General features: G+C 41.7%; 1 protein-coding gene across 1 annotated transcript; it reads right to left on the minus strand.

The window, feature by feature from the left end:
- Positions 1-290: 290 nt before the first annotated feature.
- On the minus strand, positions 291-12070 carry LOC105291407 (short chain dehydrogenase/reductase family 16C member 5). The gene is given in 7 exon segments (XM_011359175.2): positions 291-462; positions 2939-3064; positions 5031-5095; positions 5097-5176; positions 6856-6955; positions 8897-9028; positions 11738-12070. Coding segments are annotated over 7 exon segments (915 nt in total). The 3' UTR covers positions 291-383.
- Between the last annotated feature and the right edge of the window lie 8031 nt (positions 12071-20101).

The raw sequence follows: 20101 nt of genomic DNA on the forward strand, positions 1-20101 counted from the left end.
CTAAACACTCATTGTACTCTTCACCCTTCATCCATTCCCCAGTGCAGGCTCAAGAACAGCCCCCTGCTCCATTTGAGCCACCTCCCCAATGACCAGTGGGAAGGGCAATCCATGAGACAGAGGATTCTCTCTCTCTCTCACATCTGTTGCAAGCAGACATGACAAAAACAGGCTGTTTTTATTAATTAAAAAACTCAACAAAAAAGCAGATTGCAACATTATTTTCAGATTGAAAATATTAATCCAGATAGCAGAATAAGAATACTCATTGTCTCCAGATATATTCTATCAGACAAAAATCCTTTTATTCACTGAAATAAGCACTGTGTAATGGTTCGTATCAGTTGACATCGGCCATACAGTGCTCTTCAGTCCTTCTTCTTTCAGCCAAGGAAGCCATTCACTACATCGAAGGCACCTGTATATTCGACCAAGAGCAGTATCATCTTGAGGGACATGAAACTAAAGAGAACACAAGAGAAAACTTTCTTGGTTATTATTACCATGAAAACATCTTTACTAGCCCAGCTGAAAAGCAGTGCCACTGACTTGTAGATGAAGTTACACGTGCACACCTTAATGTGCATACCTCAGGGTCACCTGGGCTTGTCCACTCTGTGGGAGGACACCAGCCCAGGGCTTCTATATCTCTCCTTGCTTCATTTGTTATTCAACTCTCTTCTCACCTCTGTTTCCAAAGCTTCACTACACTGTGTAATGATTGATAGGAAGCAGTGAAATCTTGTGGAGTTGGTTGAGCTTGGCTTGAAACCTAGCTCTGTTATTTACAATGTCATCTCAGGCAAGTTATTTAGCTCACGAGCCTCAGTTTCTTCCAGTGTAAAATAAGGTCATCAATTTCTTTCTGGGACTACCTTGAGGAAGAGATGTGATAGTTCCTCAGACCTTTGGCGAGACCGAACTAAGACTGTTCATCTTCTCTATGCCCACTAGCCCCTCTTGACAGAGCACTGACCCCTTTGATTCTGACATTCACACTGCAGAGCAAGGAGAGGCACAGTAAGCAGAGCAGGCACAGCAAACCTGAGACTTGTCCTAAGGGTGGGGTAAAGCAAAGGACCCTGTGCTTGCTGTCCCTCTAGAGGCACTCCAAGTTATTCGGTGGTTCCTGCCCACCCCAGCTTCAGGTCTCTGGTAAATGCTACCTTCTACATGAGACCTCCCCAGAGCACCATACTGAAAATTAAATCTCAACTTGCACCTCTCTACCTCTCACTCTGCCATTTCCTTTTCCCACTCTATATTTCTTTGTTGCACTTATGACCACCCAGCATACTTTTTTGTTTTTTATGTTTCTTCTAACCGCCCCCCGCCTCCCTACCAAGGAAGATAATTTCCACAAGGGCAGAGACTCTTGTCTCTCTTGCTCTTGGCTGTAAGCCCTGATCCTAGGATGGTCAGCAATGCATGGCACATGCCAGGCACTCTCTAATGTTTGTTGAATGAATATTTGAAGGAGCGTATTTTGTGATTTCCTTCATTGAACTTCACGTTTCCAAAGCCTTCTCAAAAATTATGTGGAACTCTCTCAATCTGGGGTCCAGAACTAATATCTTATAACAGTAAATATAAATGCTATAATTATTTTAAAAATTAGAAAAATTAAATCCCGTGTTCCTTACAACTGGCATTACTATCCTATAAACCCTCTTTTAGGCAACAATAGCCACTGTACTGTAAGCGCGCACACTGCCCAATAAACAGTGCGTTACATTCACTTATTTACAAACTGTAACAAGCATAAATGAGGAAATTGGGCTCGGAGAATAAGGGTCATGCTAAGACTCACAGATTTAGTAAACAGCAGGCTCATAACCCCAGATTTCAAACTCCTTCACCATGCCCCACGTGGCCTGTTAGCTGTATGAGTCAGCGCCCCTGTGCTAGGTGAAGCCTGGAGAAGTGAAGGGATGTGAGAATGATTTTGGTTCACTGCACAAAGTAGATACAACTAGGTAAAGAGAAAAGACATTTGCTTATGCAGGAAAGGCAACGGCTTCTAGCCATGCGGTGGACGAGAGGCATGAGATCTATGTTCAAACAACTGAAGAATTGTAGAATTGTTGTCATCAAGAGGAATGAAATTACTTGTAGTGCTAGAGGGCCAACCTAGAACCAATAGCTGGAAGTTAAAACAAGACAGATTTCAACTCAGTGGAGGGGAGTGGTTCAAAAATGGAAGATGCTTCCTTGCAAAGTGGAAACTCTTATGAAGGGGAAATAAACCTAGATGACCTGTTATAGTGGGAATCAGCAGGTGCTTCAGCAACCTGGCATTGCCATTCCTGTAACTGGGTCAAATGTTTATAAACAGCAGCCAGTGTCTCTCAGCATGGAAACTCAATGGAGAACAGGGAAGGGTGGGCAAAGATACTCTCTTGTACTTTTAAGAGGTGGTTATATTTTCAGTCCTTTCCCCCAAAGTCTTTGACCACCTTATAGTGCAAATTTATCTTCTATTGTCAGTTTTACCTTCTACATGAGACCTCCGCAGAGCACCATACTGAAAATATTTGGTTTCTTAAATATTTGGTTTACCGTCTGGCCTTGACTTTGTGCCCTGTACTCCAAGAAACATAGACACAATAGCTATTCCAACGTGATTATTCTATGCTGAGCATATGAAAATGTATCTCTCCTAAAAAAATAATTTTTATTTGTCCACAGATTATTCAGCAGATCTGCTTCTTTTTGACAATAATGCAAAAAATACTAGGATGGCTGGAAGGATCCAACTCCATTTTCTAGACCCCTGGGAGGCACCGCAACTATGCAAATTTGAAATTGTGTCAGCAAATGGGCACAAGGAAGGTATCAAAATTCACTCATTTAACAGCTATTTTTTGTGGCTTCTCCTGGTAGGCTTTGGAATAAGTTGTTGATTGGCACATGGGAGAACAGAAGCTGATATTATTACCTTTTTAATAACATCATGATGTAGATGGACCTTGGCATATACAAGTACAGTTTTTCTTGCAAGACAGAATCTACTATTTTTCTGACTGCATATTCTGTTTCCAGAATTGGTAACAGAGAAGGACAGCTAGAAGATGAAAAGAAAATTTAAGAAATAAAAACAATTCTTACAAATTAGGGATAAAAAGTTCGCAAGACATTGTCATTTATCTGCTTCTTTCCCTTCCATTTGATCTATTTCCATATTCTCTTATTATCGACACGGTAATAACTAGAATTTGAAATAGAAAATGATTCTAATTAATACACTGATGTTATAACATGCATACACGTGAAACCATATTAAACAAATGGTCTAAATATTGTAAAGCAAATCTTTAAAAACGAACTGCCTGTTATTTTCATACAATGTGGAATTGGGTGCTTTGCCCCTTCCATAAATTCCAGTCCTTTTGTGGAATCGGGGAAGAGGGTAGAACAGAGTTGGTTGGCAGAAAAGGAATGTGACCAGGAGAGCTGAGGAGATGGATGAGCAGACCAGGCTACAGGGTGGCTACGAGCGGACACAGTCTTAATAAACCATTCGTATTAAACCCAGTATCCTAACACAAACACATTTGAGTAGAGAAGAAATTCTGAAACCATTTATAAATTAGTCTAAATTATAGTAAAATATCTTTTCAAATAAGTTTAAAAAACAGATAGAACATAAGAGCGGGGAAGAAGGAGTAAGTAGGCATAAAAGTGGTCAGATGTTTGGTGACGGAAGGAAATCTAGCTATGGGTGGTGAACGTACAATGCAATGCACATACGACACACTGTCGATTTGTACATTTGAAACTTATTGGATTTTGTTGATCAATGTCACCCCGATAATTTTTAATAAAAAAACCAGAACAAAATAAAATAGATGGCTGATCATTTTTAAAAATGTAGTTTTTTTTAGTGGGAGAAGATATTTGCCTATGCTATATCTGACAAGGGGTTATTATTAAAAATGTATAGAGAACTCATACAAAAATATAGGGGGTGGGGGAAGGTGAAGTGGGTAAAGAGGATCAAATATATGGTAGCTGAAGGAAACTGGACTTTGAGGGGTAATCACACAATAGAATATACAGATGTCAAATTATAATGTACACCTGAAATTTATATAATTGTATTAATCAGTTACCTCAATACATTTAATTTTTAAAAAGTTAAAAAAAAGGACTCATACAACTCAACAACAAAAAAACAAACAATTCAATTAAAAAATGGGCAGAAGATCTAAATAGGTATTTCTCCAAAGAAGACATACAGAAAGCCAACAGACATATGAAAAGATGCTCGAGGTCACCAATCATCAGAGAAATGAAAATTAAAACCACAATGAGATATCAGCTCACACCTGTCAGATTGGCTATCATCAATAAATCAAAAAACAACAAATGTCGGTGAGGATGTGGAGGAAAGGGAACCCTCGTACGCTGTTGGTGGGATTGCAAATTGGTACAGCCATGTGGAAAACAGTTTGGAGGTTCCTCAAAAAATTAAAGATAGAACTGCCTTTTGACCCAGCAATGGCACTTCTCGATATTTATCCAAAGAAAACCAAAGCACTAGTTCTTCAAGATCTATGCACCCTTATGTTCACAGCAGTGCTATTCATAATAGCCAAGATACGGAAACAAGCTAAGTGTTCATCAATAGACGATTGGATAAAGAAGTTATGGTAATGTATACAATGGAATATTACTCAGCTATTAAAAAAATAAAATCTTACCATTTGCAATGGCATGGATGTACCTAGAGGGTATTATGCTGAGTGAAATAAATCAGAGAGAGAAAGATAAATACCACATGATTTCACTTACATGCGGAATCTAAGGAGCAAAAGAAATGGACAAACTAAGTGAAAACAGACTCAAGGATACAGAGAACAAACTGGTGACTGCCAGTGGGGAGGAGGATCAGGGGGCTGGGTGAAAAAGGGTAAGGGATGAAGAAGTGCAAATTAGTAGATACAAATGTCACAGGGATTTAGAGTATTAGAGCATAGCATAGGGGATTAAAAAAATGTAGCGCCTTTGAAACCAAAGGACATACTTACTTGGTAGTACAACCTTCAAACACTCCTGTTTTTATTAAAAATGGGCACACGATAGTGGTTTTGATCCCCCTTTTTTTTCTGGGCAAATGTTTCTGCAAATATAGATTCAGCAAATCTAAAGTCTACAAATTTACTTGCACAATAATCTGAAAAAGACAAACAACGTTAATGTATGTTCTGAAGTTTTAAAAATGGCATTACATTAAGGTTTCTTTATAACAGAGTGGGATAACAACTTCAGTTATTTCTTTGTGATCCTGGTCTACTGCCACTGGAAGAAGGGAGGAGTGAGCGGACAGGGACATGGTCACATAAAGGTCAGTTGGTAATGACCTAGTGGACACTAAGGGAAGCAGGGCTGGACTCCACCGTGGTAATGAATGCCAGATACTGTGCTAGCTGTTAGATGTGTGTCCAGTCCCAGAGAACTTCAGCCCAATCAGGGCAGGAAGACACAAAAAAGAAACAAAATAATAAGTGACACAGAAGTCTAGGCAAGAGAGGTCAGTGTGGATCATGATACTCAGACTGAGTTTTCTTCCAATGACCACTCTTTCTTCCACTTCCAGGATCAAAACGAAAGATTCAGTAGTTTCATCCTCAACCTCTTAAATATCTTGAAAACACAGGGAGAGTAGAAAGTGGCATTTCTGTCAGTTTTGAGATTTCTGTCTCAATCACACTTACTTCCAGTAAACACCTAAATATCTGATTTGCTGAATGGAGAATTTTGGAGTATAAAAGGCATTTAGGTGTATTTCTACTCCCTTTTGCCTCTCACAGTCAAAGAGATATACTTACTTGTTCTATTGAGAAGCAGCTACTACAACTGGCAAGAACCAGGCTACAGGTGCCAGGCTCAGGGCTATCAGGCCCCACTGCTGCCCGAGACGTGAGTAGGGAGGGCAGAGGGGTCCTCAGCAGCTTTTAGGATCATGTGCTATTTGATACAGGTGTAGTACTGAGAGCCCCTCAACCTTTGAGATTAGCTTGAGCAGATATGGCCCAGGACCAGGCAGATGTGTATAGACTGGTAATATTTTGGGTGACTGGTGGTTCTGAAAACCTTATCTACACAACTGAGACAAACTGTGCTTAGACTAGCACTGTTAATCTAATGATGCTGTTCAGCTCAAAAGCACTAGGAAGTGCCCAACAGGCAAACTGGCCTGTGCTGTCCTGGTGTCGCCGCTGGGGTTTCCGACGCATGCGTCTCAGGGATCTGTGTAAACCAGTACACACAAGATTTCTGCTCCTCTTAGAGCCAGCTCCCCAGTCGGGCCACCTTCACCGAGGATCTCTTTGCCCCCCCCCCCCCGTTAAAGCCAAGTCAGCTGCCCAGGAAATGAAAATGACAACTACTTCCTGTAAGTCTTCCAACCAGTAGAAAAAGCAAAGAGGTGACACTTAGGTTTCTTGGGGTGGAGAAACTTTCTCCAATCTGATAGCTGGGGGAGACCAGATAATGGAAACGTCAGAAGGCAGAGTGGTCCCCCTTACCATCCTGATAACCACGCCAGGCGAATTTGGGGAGATGGTGACTATGCTACTCACATGTGTAAAAACATTTATCAGTAAGGTCTCTCTCTCTTTTTTTAAACCCATGGGATTTGTAAGGCCTAATGATTCCAAAGTACATAGTTTAGTATATCTGACAGGCAGTTTTGGTGTACATGATGTGCTCAGCTACTTCCCTTATTGAATATACTTCTTAATTTGTTATCTTTATTATTAGTGCATCGAGTCAATGCTGATTACTCAGAGCTACTATGTAAGTTAAAGTTAGGAAAAATTGTGTAGTTATGAAATATTCCATTTGTCTTACCTGCCAATCTATTTACTCCAATTAATCCAGCTATACTTGAAATGCAAACCAAATGTCCATGGTCACTTGCGAACATAGCAGGTAGAAAGGCTTTATAGGTCTAAGAAGAGCAAAGTCAAACTTTAAAAGTTTTATATCATCTTTTATACTTTTTTCAGATGTTTATATGATCATTGTGAGTAAAAACCATTTTTTTCTTAAGCTCATAAAAAATACCTGAAGGCAATGGGATATAAAAACTTAAAACATCTGGAAAGTAATCATCTTAATTTATTTAACTTATTAAACCAATATTTTCCTGATGGCAATTCCAATATTATTAAAAATAATATATTCAGACTTATATTTTGCTCATATTTGCCTTTTAAAAATCACAATTTTAAGACAATAATTCAAACAGTACAGGCCAATCTTAGCTGTTAGCAGCCACAATTCAGAAAGGAAAGAATATGATCATTTAGATTTAAATTGCCTTTTTGCCCTCGTTGGATCATACCTGAATTTCAAATTTTTCTGAATATAGTTCACAGGACATGCTGCAGTTGGCTTCACTTTAAAAGCATCGCTTTGTTTTTAAATTTATCTCTACTTCTTTGCCTTATTTTTATTCTTCTTTGTTTCTTATTTTTATTCCATATCATAAAAGAGAGTCTCTGTTAGGAAAAGGATATGCCCCAGGACCACAAAACACCTTCACCTTTGACATAGGATCTGGAGAAAGAAGGTAAAGGAGAGGGAGATGAGCCTTGTATTCTGCAGAAAAGAATAATTAACCAAATATGAATAGCTGCATTTTTATATGTCACATATTTATATTTCATATTTATTTTCTAATAAGAATAAATATGAGAAAGGGGATCTCTAATAAAAGTCAAACAACCTTAGGCTGCATCACAATGAGTTTCAGAGAAAAACTAACATGGAGAGAGAGATGGAAAATCAAAACAAGCACACCAGGCAGCATCGTAAACAGCACCCTGAGTTCCCACGGTCTGCGATGAGTCACTTCACTTCTCCTTCTAACAAAGGAGAAGAGCATTTAGTACGAGACAACGTAAATCACTTGCAGCAGTTCCTGAAGGAACATGGTGGCCACTTCTGAATCTCTCCATCTTTCTCCTGAAAACTAAAGAGAACACCAAGAATGCCACCAGCACCATTAGATTCTTGGTGAAACTAAGAAACTAAGGGACAGAAAACCTACAAACTCCGAGTAACATTTGAAGGCTGCCTCCGGAGAGCTGGGCAGGGAGCCCATGTGGCGAGGTGTGAGCAGAAGAGAGGGAACCTCAGGTATCCCCAGCAAACATTCACACCCAAAGGGGGAGAGCTGACCCAGGGAAGGACGAGCTGTGAGCAGGGGCTCAGGAACAGGGAGAGGAAGAGCGAGGGGAAGTGCGAGGCGTGAGGAGGCCTGGCATGACTGCTCAAAGCAACGCAACTTCTGAAAGTGGGCGCGTCGCCTTGGAAATCAAGGGCTGTGTCCTTTAAGGTCCACGGCATGTAGTAACCGGGGTTACTGGTAGAAACCTTCTGCTGGTTACGTACTGAATCAGGTGATCACACATCTCGATTGGCCCGCAGCAGACTTGATGAAATCTTGCTTATTAATAATGTCCCCTTTCAACTTTCAAGAGTTCCAGCTTAGGCAAATGATAAGGTCACCCTGGTCATGTTTAGGAGCTATCACTTGCTGTGTAGGCTTGAACAAATCTTTAAACTTCTGTGATGCCTTATCTCATCTAAATGTTTTAAGGATTATTTTATACCTTAATCCTTAGGTATAGGTGGTTAGGATAGAGCCTGGCATTCAAGAAAGTGTACTACCACCATGAGAATGGCGTGGCTTTGTAGGATTCCCTGAGCAGAGGCTCTGGGAGGGGTGGGTTAAGTTGGTTCAGGAGGGGATGACTGGGTAGACCAGGATAAGTCTCAAATTAGAATTTATTTAGAGGCTAATAATATTCTAAGAGAACAAGAGGAAGGTACTCTGAAATGTCAGAGTAGCTTTGTATTTATTATGAGAAGAAAAAATAATTACCCATAAATGTGCTTTAAAATTCATAGCGAAAGACTTCTCCATAAGCTCATCTGGGCAGTTGAGGAAGTTTTTGCCTGTTTCAATGCTGGCATTGTTGATTAGGATGGAAACGTCATCAACTTCTTTTTTAACCTGAATTGATTAAGAAGAGCAATGCTAACAATATAATTCTTTATACGATCTAGGTTTATCTCCCCCTCCCCCCGTTTTATACTCCTCTTATCCTTGTTGACTCAGATTGAGTTTATACAGTCAAAACAAAATATGATTTATTTCCCTTGCTGACTTTACAGTGTATCAGAGATCCAAATCTGATGCTTTTCTTCTCATTTCTTCCCCCTTCTTATGATGGTTCCAACAGCCAATGCTGCATTCCTTCTACAGTTAGAGCTATTCTTATATTCAGTGATAAGTAACTCTTTCCTATGCTATGTACAAGTAGCATATCATTTTAATCAGTGCAATGGGACATACCATTATAGCCATATCACATAAATCAAGACCTAGTACACAGAGATGGGGTGGAGTAAGGAGTGAATGAAGGAAGTATAGTATTCATATCCATGCTTTAAACACAGCATAGCTCATAACCTGTGTTTCCTGTGTTCATCATCTAGCTGGTTTTCTCCTCCCACAAACTTTTAGGCAGGCAAAAAAATCTGTGACAGGAGGATCAGAGAAGGCCCTGTTTCCTGCTGTGACACTGACCAGAGTAGATACTCAGTAATTTTTATTTAAAAAATAAAAATTCTTGGTGCAACATTGGAGCCTTCCCCTTGTAGCAGATGTTACAGTGTTTAAAAATAAGGCAAGACCCTCTACCAGCAAAAAGATTATGATTTGCTTTACAGCCATACTCACTTTACTGTGGTGGTCTGGAACTAAACCTGAATATTTCTGAGTATGCCTGTAATAAAGTTTTTCTTTTTCTTTTTTCTTTTTTTCTGTCATACCAATGTAATCAATTGAAGTATGCCATGCTAAATTGATTCTAATTTGGCTTGTCTAAGGGATCACAGACATTAAATACGTAGTTAGGATACTTTGACATACCACATTAAAGATAAATGATAATTACATAGCTCCAGTCTGGTCTGTGTTTACGACCTCTCATCCAGGATGCCAGGTATCAAGGCTGGACTTTCAATGAGTGATAAGCTATGATCTAGGGACACAAGCTTTCAAGGTTATTGGGGTCTCACTGAAGATAAAACACAGTCATACCCCTCTGACAATTTTTACCTTGATCATGAGATACTTTTTAAAAATTCTCTGAAAACTTCCCTTTATCTAGAATAAGAAGTGGAAATGTTTGGTTTGTAAGGGTAGGGAATAGTTTGCATCTTTTGAATTCAGAAGAGCATATAATTAATTCTCTCCAAGACCCAGAAGTAAGAAAAGCTAAACTACAGGCACTAGTAATATGCCATGTTTACCATTTTTGAAGCTGAGCATCTTGGGTAGAACTAAATCATGTACATGGGGAAGAGGGAGGTAGTTATTTATGGAGCACCTCGTATTAGCTTGTTCAATATCTCAAGGTATTAAGTGTTTGAATATGAGACAGTTATTGCTTAAGTGTGTCCAGAGAAGATGACTGTAGTCAGCTTAAGTCAACATGCCAGGTGGTGGGTGTTTCAAGTGCAAAGAGCTGAGTTTGTGAGGTCGGCTGCAGCAGAGACACATCTGCACTTTGCAGGGTGGTCCCAGCATGAGCCCACTGAGCCCATGCCAGCTCGTCAGGTTTGGATGGCCAGAATGTTCTGGGCAGCCTGTGATTGGAGATAGTAGAACCTCTGTGTAAAATGTAAAGACAAACTTAAACAAAAGTTACAAACTCATCAGCCAATGACCTGCCAATCTTTCTGCTAGAAGTGAGGAGGGAGGTAGCGGGGGGTTCAAGTAAGAGACCAGAGGCTGTGTAAGAACTTTCCAACGTGGTTTGGCTGCTTGTCACAGGTTGGTCTGGTTCCACCCTTTTCACTCAATGGGGAACTCTGGGAGCCACAAAAATATGTGGCCCAGGAGAATAATGTGTGGAATACTTGTGCCAATGTGAGGACAGAAATCCTCACGAAGAAAAGGAGGCAGCCATCAGACAAAGTACGTGCCTCTATGAACTAAGAAAACCCTTACCATTGGCTACTGAACTTTGGTTTCCTGAAAGAATTCTTTATATGTTCATCTCTATCATTGTGAAAGGAACGACTGAGGTTAGGAGTCTTAAGGATGAATAAAATATTCTGATTTTCTTATGACAACTTCAGAGAAGTATACACTCAAGTGAAAGGCATTGTTGTATGGTTGGGACTAACTAGATTTAAAATCAAACTTAATATAGGTTTAAATCCTGGCTTAGTCATACACTAGCTCTGGGACCCTGAGCAGGTTATGTAATATCTCTGTTTCAGTTTCTTTATCCTCACCTACCTCTTAAACTGTGACAGGGGCCAGCACAGTTAGTATTGCATGGTGGTTAGAGTCTACACTCCGGAGTCATCAGACTCAAGCCCCAGATGTAGCTTTGCTACTTGTTAGCTCTTTCTTAGATAAGCTACTTATGTGCCCTAAGTCTCAGTTTCCTTATTTGTAAAATAGAGATAATAATGGGCCTTCATTAATAGGATGACACAGTGTGTATAGGGTGATTAGCATGGTGTATTGCATACACTGAGAACTCAAAAATCCTAATTCCTGCTCCCCAATATTTTTTAAATTAAAGGGATGTTAGAGACAGTCAAATCAGCACTGAGAAAGGCAAACAGATAAGCTGTATGTATGTCTAAGTACTTACATAGAGTTCTAACTACCCACAGCAAATAGTAAGCACCCAAAATTTACCTGATCTGCCACTCTATATACTTCTTCCTTTCGACTGCAATCACAGGTATAGGCATAAGCCCTCATGGCTCCAGCGTCTAGAGCCATCTTGCACGTCTCCTCATTCCCCTCCTTGTTGACATCTCAGAGGACAGGCACAGCTCCAAGGTGGGCAAATGTGAGGGCCAAGAGCCTTCCAAGTCCACTTCTAGCACCCATTATGAGTATAATTCCACCAGCAACATTCTTCCGTGGCTTTGGGATTAAGGCAAAAAACAAAATCTCCAGAATGGCAAACACTGTTTTTCCTAAGAAAATGAATAATTCCTTGGCTGGGTTCAGGTTGGGAGCCATATTCTAGCTGACGCCTATAAAGAAAGACAGACTCATGTAAAGACAGGTGCCCATACCCTCTGAGTTTGCTTACTGCAAGGAGCTCATACTTCCTGAAATAGTGAAAGAAACTGAGAAACATGGTTTACATGCCTTTCCTGGTAGAAGACTCTGAACTTAGAATGGGCGGGGGTGTGGGGGTGCGGTTGGGGGTGGAGGTAGGGTACTGTATCTTGGCCAAATCTCATTCATAGCCCCACCCTCAAGCTCGGCACATATCTGCATGCCTGATTTAGGTAACAGAAAGGTTCATTAACTGAAACTGTAACCACACCCAAATTCAACAAAAAGAAGTTCATTATTTCTCATAGTTCTTCCTAATAATTACTGGACCTGCTTGGCTGATTATTATGTTCAAAGTCTTGACAATATTGTAATGTTTGTGATGCAAAACTGCTACGTCTCTGGTTTTATTTCCGTCTCTTTTTAGGTTTTTTTCTCATCTGCACTGCTGTTCTTGAATTTTGCGTCACTATTTAAAATCTGAGATTCAAGAGAAAAGTGTAAAATCCTATTTGCGTAATGTATTTGAAGAAGAGTCATTAGACTTTCTAAACCTTTTCTGATGGATTCACCAACAGCTCTGGATACCCCTTCCCCAGTTCTGGGGCCCTCCGTGCCATATCACTTACCACTTGGCCCTGTGACTACCTTGTCCTTGCCTAGCTGTGACAACTGGGGCAGGCTCTGTAGCCTTTCTGGACCTTGGTTTCCTCATCTGTACTGGTTCTGTGGCATAGGGAGGTTTTGCAGATGAAATAACACTGTATCTTATGTGCTTGACCACAATGCTGGCTCACAGGAAGTCCTTTAAGAATGTTATCATGCTTCTCCAATTCACACCGCTGCTCACCAACAAGGCATCCAACAGGTTTGCTAAATGAATAACGGGCCTCCCATTGGCAAGCTCATACTTTAGTAGAATGAGTTTATAAGATATTTCACTAACAACCATCTGAGAAAGAAGGGAAGGTCATATTTCCTCCAGGATGAGAAGACATGTCTAGCGGGGGGCACACTGTGCTTGGGGTGGGGAATTTTTCTGAATGAGTGTCCAATTGAGAGGCATAGAAGAGGGCAGGGGGTGTTCTCCATTAAAGAACAGCACTTATCTTGAAGTTTGGCTGAGAATAGACTAGTTACTATTAATAACTACAGGTGGATTAAGTCACCTACAGGAAGGCTTGGAGCTTGGTCAGACCCTTAGGAAATTGTTATGACCTAAACTCTTGTTTCTTGGCTCATTCTGGAGATGAGGCTGAGGATCAGAAATATGTATGTGGTTTATCCAAGGTCCCTGTGCTAGTTAATGCAGGGCCAGGTGTTCATTTGTCATGGTTATTGAACACAGATGCTGTGCAGGTACATTCTCTGGTCCACTGAGCTAAGGGTCTATTTGAAGAGACAGACATTAAATGAATAAATACATCACTACAAGCCATAGTATTATAAAGAAAAATGCAGGGAGCTAGAGAGTAGACCAGAGATCTGATTTAGATTGGGGTCAAGGCAGAGAGCAACGGGACAGATTTGCCGGGAAGTGGCATTTGAGTGGATATCCAAATGGTGAATGGTGAGAAGGAGGGAAATATGGGAGTAGCCTTCCCAGTCGAGGGACAGAAGAGTTTGAGCTTTGAGGCAGGTTTAACTTACATGTCCGGGGCTGTCCAGGGAATAAGAATGCTGGCAGCAGGTGGCCTGGACGTTCTGGTAAAACAGAGTGTTTTCTGCTGAGAAGCACTGGGAGTCACCATGCTTTGGGTGAAATGGCCCTTAAACTCCCTGGCATCTCTGTTCAAATTTAATTTTACAGAGTAGCTTCTGGATGACTGGTCGGGCCTCCCAGGTTCTGCAGGACTTGGAAAGAAGGTGCCCTGCAGGGCGAACAGTGGTATTCAGACTCTCATTGTAAGCACAGGCAGGAGGTGTGTACCTGCAGACCTGCAAGGTTGAGGGTCATACTTCTCACAATAATGTGACACCCTCCTCAGGCAGCAGCCCGGTCACTGCCAACACTCCTTCCATGAGAAGCCCATGCCAGGCCATCCATGTCCATCTTCAGGCACACCACTATGTAAGTCCATGCCAGAAGGATAAAGGTTTACTCTCCTCACGATGCAGGTGGCTAGGAGTCTCACCTCCGACTTGGGTGACATCAAAGTTCTGAATGGCAGGGGTTCTAGGCTTTGGTACTTCACTGTCTCAATGCGGGCATGATGCAAGACCTGGAACAGGTCCATTGTTTATCCCTGTCCTGGCAGATGCTTACTAGGTTCTTAAGATCATGGCATCCTGAGGTCTTCCTCTTTTGGGATTTAGGGTGTCTGCTGGAGACCTGCACACGTAGTGAGGTCTGGAGTTTAAGGTTTGGGTTGGAATTCTGGATCTGCCACTCACTTCTCTCAAACCTTGGAAAAATTATTTCATCTCTTGTGCCTCAGGTAGATGCTACTGATATGTACCAATACCTATGAAATAGGGAGTTAAATGAGTTAATGCAGGTAAAGTATTAAGGAGTGTCATATGGTCACTACTACTCCATGTCAAACTTTTAAGCCCATTGGATAAAAAAAGGTCCTCACTGCCAGGCACCCCCAGCCCTCTCCGGGATAGGTAGGGGCAAGAGCAGTTGGGCTGTATTTCAAGGCCTGCCAGGTTACATGCCTTGCTAGAACAGTGCCAGGGACACACGACAGCAAAATAAATATCAGGTAGAGCTGACTAGTGTTTCTGCTAGCATGAATTAATGATTCCTGTTTATACCAATGGAAGATGGTTATAGTAAGTAAACTTACATACAAAAATGTAAGGTTCCATTTTAGTGTAAAGACTCTTCCTTAGGAAGTGACAAAGCACGTTAAATTTAATAAGGCTGAAGACTTCTTTGGTGTCTCCATCCCATGGCCTAGTCTCAGTTCAAAAGCTTAACTAATTTAGTGCACTGTAAACAGGTGACATCTCCTTTCCAAGCCAGGGGGCAGCAGCAAGTTGGCCCTGGTAAGGGGAACAGCAGGTAAGGAGCATGGGGGGTATTGGGGGCAATTGGGGTGGTGGGAAGGAAAAGGTAGATGCATTCAGCAGCAGAGCACCTGGCGGAATGGACCGAGGAGGGAGAGAGGACCAGGTAGGCATCTCACTCTTTGCTCCTGGATGGGGAAGGAGTCTAGCCGCTCACTCCCGCGGGGTTCAGGACTTAGTGGCCGCCTGGGCAGTCTGCGGCTCCGGGACGCTGGCTCCTGGAGCTGCCGCTGGGGCTTGCCCCCCAACTCAGCCCTCCGCTCCCGCGTCTCCCACCCCGACTCCCGCGCCCCCTCTGCGCCCGGCCACGCGCTAACGCCCGCGGGCGCGCGGTCCTCGCAAGAGCCGGGTCGCTGTCCGGCCACGGGGCCGCGGGCGCCACTCCTCTTGGAGGTCAGGCCCAGCCCCCGGGCCCGGACCTTGGCAACTCACCCCGGGCACGCTGCGCTCACAGTCCGCAGAGAAGCCGACCTCGTCCGCCACGGGCACCGCATCACTGGCTCGCAGCTGGGCGAGCATCAGTTCTCCCCGGCGCCCGCACGAGACCAAATCCAGACGCGGGCCGACCGCGCCCACGCAAGGGAGGGGGCCGCCGCAGCCTGGGCGCGCCCTGCGGGCTGCACCTCTTTGTTTTTTTCCCGGGCAGCCAGATTTAGAAGCTGGAAATTAGGTCGCGAAGATCCTATGCGCACGCCAAGAGTTTGAACATAAGTACCCCAGGGCGAATAAAAATTCCGATAGCCAGGCTGCTTCCTGATTTCTTAAATCAGAATTTCTGATTTGGAAGGGCGCGGGGGCAGGTAACAGCGCTTAAAAAGTTCCCCAGATGTTTCCAAGCACAGCCCCGGGGCTAGGAACCCTCGTGGAGAGAACAAAGAGGAAGCAGGTGCCGGAGGCTATGCGAGAAGCGAGCCAGGTCCTGTCTCTGCAGCCCGCAGTGTCGCGCACAGAAGCGGAGTTCTCCAGCAGCATCTGAGTCTTCCACTTGGGATCAAGGTCAACAGCTTCCTTGGCCCGGTGGTGGTAAGTAGCGTGGGTGGGAGAATGGCGGGGCGGCGGGCGTGGTGCCGGCGGGAGTGCGTGAGGCGCTAGCCAGAGGATCGCGATAAGACTGGTAGGGAGAAGTTTGTTCTAACGAGCTGAGGGTGAGAAAAAAGAAAACGTCCGCAGAGCACTTCGATCTCACCAGTGTATATTGGACATCTCTGTGCACAATGATCCAGAAAATAGAGAAGTGCCACATCTGTCAAAAAGATAAAAATCACCTAACATTCGCTAAATCATCTAATATAAGCATGTCACCACTGAATGCTGGCAATAGAGGGTGGAGTTTGAGAGATGACATAAGGAGCTAAATTATGGGGTGTTGAAGGAAAAATAGGGAGTCAGGACAAGATTGCATTTTGAATTCATCCAGGATTAGGTAGGATGTGCCAATCCTGGGGCAGACTTTGGTGTGTGAGGACCCCACATTTGTTCTTTATTTGGCCGTGAGAAGAAACAGGTTGTATAAGCCTGGAAAAGTACGTGCAGGCGAGAGCCTTGAATGCCATTTCAATGTTTAGGAGGTTACTTGTATTCTGTAGGCAGTGGCGAGCTGTAGTGAGTTGTGGAAAGTGTTTGAGTGGCTGTGCTGTTGCAAGGTGGATGGGGCAGGTGTGTGTACACTGGTTTCAGGTCGGCTCTCATTACCCAGGGACATGTGTTGTGCAGGACTCTGTGCATGGCTCTGGGGGACTGCAGAACTTTTTGGGGGCAGGGGAAGACACATTTTGAACTGCACACGTGCGGATGATACACATGCACCCCAGGTGCCCATGGGCATATGAGGGGCACCTAGCCCACTGGATGAGAAGAGGTAGCTGGGCTAAAAGAGCCTTCCAGATTTTGGAGACAGAATGGGCCAAGGTGTAGAGGTGAGCAACACCTGGGCATGAGAGTGACTAAGGCACAGAAAAGTTGGGTGATGGACTTCGAGTTGTATAATCTGTCTGTACGAGTAGGTGGACATTGGAAAACACCGACCTTATGTCATCTTCATGGTTTCCCTGAGCAAAATCCTTGGCAGTCACTGGTTTCCTGGTGAGAAGTTCAGAGTAGACATCAAGGAGGAATTTCGAGCGTTAGTAAAAATCTCATTAAAACAAATTTGAATGCCAGACAGTGGGGGTCGCACTGATGACATAATTAAGAGAACTAGAGGTTCTGCTGTTTGGACAAGGCCCAACTTTGACTTGACTTGGAGGAAACTCAGTGGATTGACCATAATCCTGAAAGCTTTGTGGCAAAGGCTAAAAACAGACAATTTATGATGGAAGATGCAGAATGGGCTAATGAATGTGTGAAAAAAATGCTCTCATTTCATTCTTAGTTGGAGAAATGCATAGTAGAACATTTCTTGCCTTCCAAATTGACAAATGTTAAGAGAAGGAGACTGTCCTGTGTTACACATTTCTGGAGAGCATGTCTGTATTAGAAGGGGGTATGCCCTCTCACCCAATTCCTCCGATGGGACTTTACCTTTACAAAATAATTAGGTATCCTTTTTTGACTTCAAGAAGAGGAACTGTTCACCAGGAGACTTTTGCCTATGTTGAATCATGGGACTGTATTATACTTTCTAGAAATATGTATATTAATAAAAAAATAAATTGATCTAAGAAATTTGTGCCAATGGAGTGCTCTATAGCCATTTTTTATAAAATTATGTTTTTCAAGGGTATAGGAAAATACTCTTCACATAATGTGAATTTAAAAAGGATAAACAAGTCAATATTATATAATTCTACATTTCTATGAAAATCGTATTTATATGCATCAGAAATGCATATAATTGAAGTCACCAACATCTTAGCATTTTTTTATTATTATTATTGAATAGTGGAATTTTGGTCGATTTTATTTTTTATGTCTTTTTGTATTTTTCAAATTTTTCACTATGTGAAAATTTTTTTATAATAAAATGTTTTTTAGAACATACAAACACATTACCATTCAGGATGGCAGACTGAACGTGTGCATTCATATCCTGTTTTCTTTCAAAATTCTATTGAAATGAAAGGGAAGATATAAAAATGTGAATGAAAACATAATAGTGCTAGAAAGAAAGGCACTACCAATGAGGACAGACTAGAAGTTGGTAAGCAGATGGATCCCATTTCAAGAAACCAGAGCGAAGGATACCTTAACCCAAAACACACCCAGGAAGGCACTGCAGAAATGAGCCATTCTCCCCAACAGAAACCAGGAGTAATTCCAATTCAGCAAACAAACACGAAGAGTGGAAATAGGACACGACATAAAAAAAAAAAACGAAACAATAAAGGATGGAAATAAAATATAGGAAAAGGATTTCATAATTTGGAGCTAGGCAAAGAACCCCACCCTGCCCCTGGAAACCATCAATTATTCATTAAGCAAAGTGATGAGCAACAAACTTGAATAAAATATTTTCACATAAGGAATTGAAATTGATAATTAGCTATAATTTGTGGCATTTCTATAAACCAGGAGGAAAAACAGGTAAAGAAATGCACAGGCAATTCATAGGCAAATAAATAAAAATGACTGAAAATATCAGAAAAGATACTAAATTTCACTGGTATTCGGGAAGAGGCAAATTAATAGAAAGAATATCCCTGTTTTTCCCATCCATTGACATTGTGATATTAAAAAGTTAGATGCAAATCAGGAGTGGTGAGAGTTTGGAACACAGGCATCCTCGAGCATCGCGAGTGGGAGTGTAATTTGGTATATCCTTATGGGAGGCGGTGGGCTGTAGGATTTGATCATAGGAATATTGACACTTGAGCAGAAAGAATTCTCATAGGAGCTTTTTTTGCAATAGCAGAAAAAACCTTCTTAAATGTACATCAATTTCATCGATTGTGGTGTAGTCATGTAATAGAATTTTTATGAAACTGACGAGAGAAACGAATTTAGAATATTTGCTGGCAGAGACACATTTCCAGGGTGTAAGCGAAAAAAAGTACAGAATTACTTCATTGAAGTTAAGTTTATGATATATTGTTTATGAGTGTGTATGTGTGTGTAAAACAGATGGAAATGCATAGAGGGATAGAAAGATACACAACAAACTGTTCACAGTGGTTATCCCTAAAGGGGAACGAAATAATATATGTTTCTGTATTATTAGACTTTTTACAAATGTCACACATTATTTTATAATATTAAAAACCAAAATAATGATTAAAATGTACATACTTCCTGTTTGAAACACTCATTTTAAGAACATATTGTCTTTGGGGATTACTTTGTAAAACAGTGGAAGAAGTCTCGTCTCCAGATGACACATTCAAAATATATTAGGTTTACCAAAATGTATTATTTTGGCATACTGTCTTGATTTTGGTAGATTATAAAACTGTCAGAGAACAGAATTAACTTAAAGCCAGGTTTGTTTATTCCATGGTGAGAGGAAAGCCGTATTAGCTGGAACAGAAGTAGGAAACTCATGTGAAAGTGTAAGAAGAACAATACGTATGAATAAGTTATGCAGAATCGAAGGAGGCAAGCAACATTCCTGCTGCCATCTCCTTGGGGAAAGTTAATCGTATACCAAATAAACTCAAAAGAGTCAGAAATCTAAGACTCTGGGGAGTCGGTGATAGGACCTGGCACATGACGGGAATTCCTGTGTACCACGTGTCTCAGGAGGGCTGGTCACACAGCCTAACACTCCCCATTCCACCTCTCATGGAATAAGACAAAAAGATGTGTTGTTATAAGTCTGTTTTTCTCCTTTTTTGATTTCAAAATTATTATCGCCTCTAACAGACTTTTTTTTCTTTCTGAGTAATCATAGTACGAGTGGCATGGTAATGAGATTATGCAGATTTGACCTGGTTTGTTATACCAAGGTCGCTTAGATAATGTTGAAAGACAGTTCAAACACAGCTAGTATTTATAGCACAGATTAAGTTTTCTCCTCTTTTCATTTTGCCTTTCTCTTTT

This window comes from Pteropus vampyrus, unplaced genomic scaffold (assembly GCF_000151845.1).
Source record: "Pteropus vampyrus isolate Shadow unplaced genomic scaffold, Pvam_2.0 Scaffold45, whole genome shotgun sequence".
In the NCBI taxonomy this organism is placed as follows: Eukaryota; Metazoa; Chordata; class Mammalia; order Chiroptera; family Pteropodidae; genus Pteropus; species Pteropus vampyrus.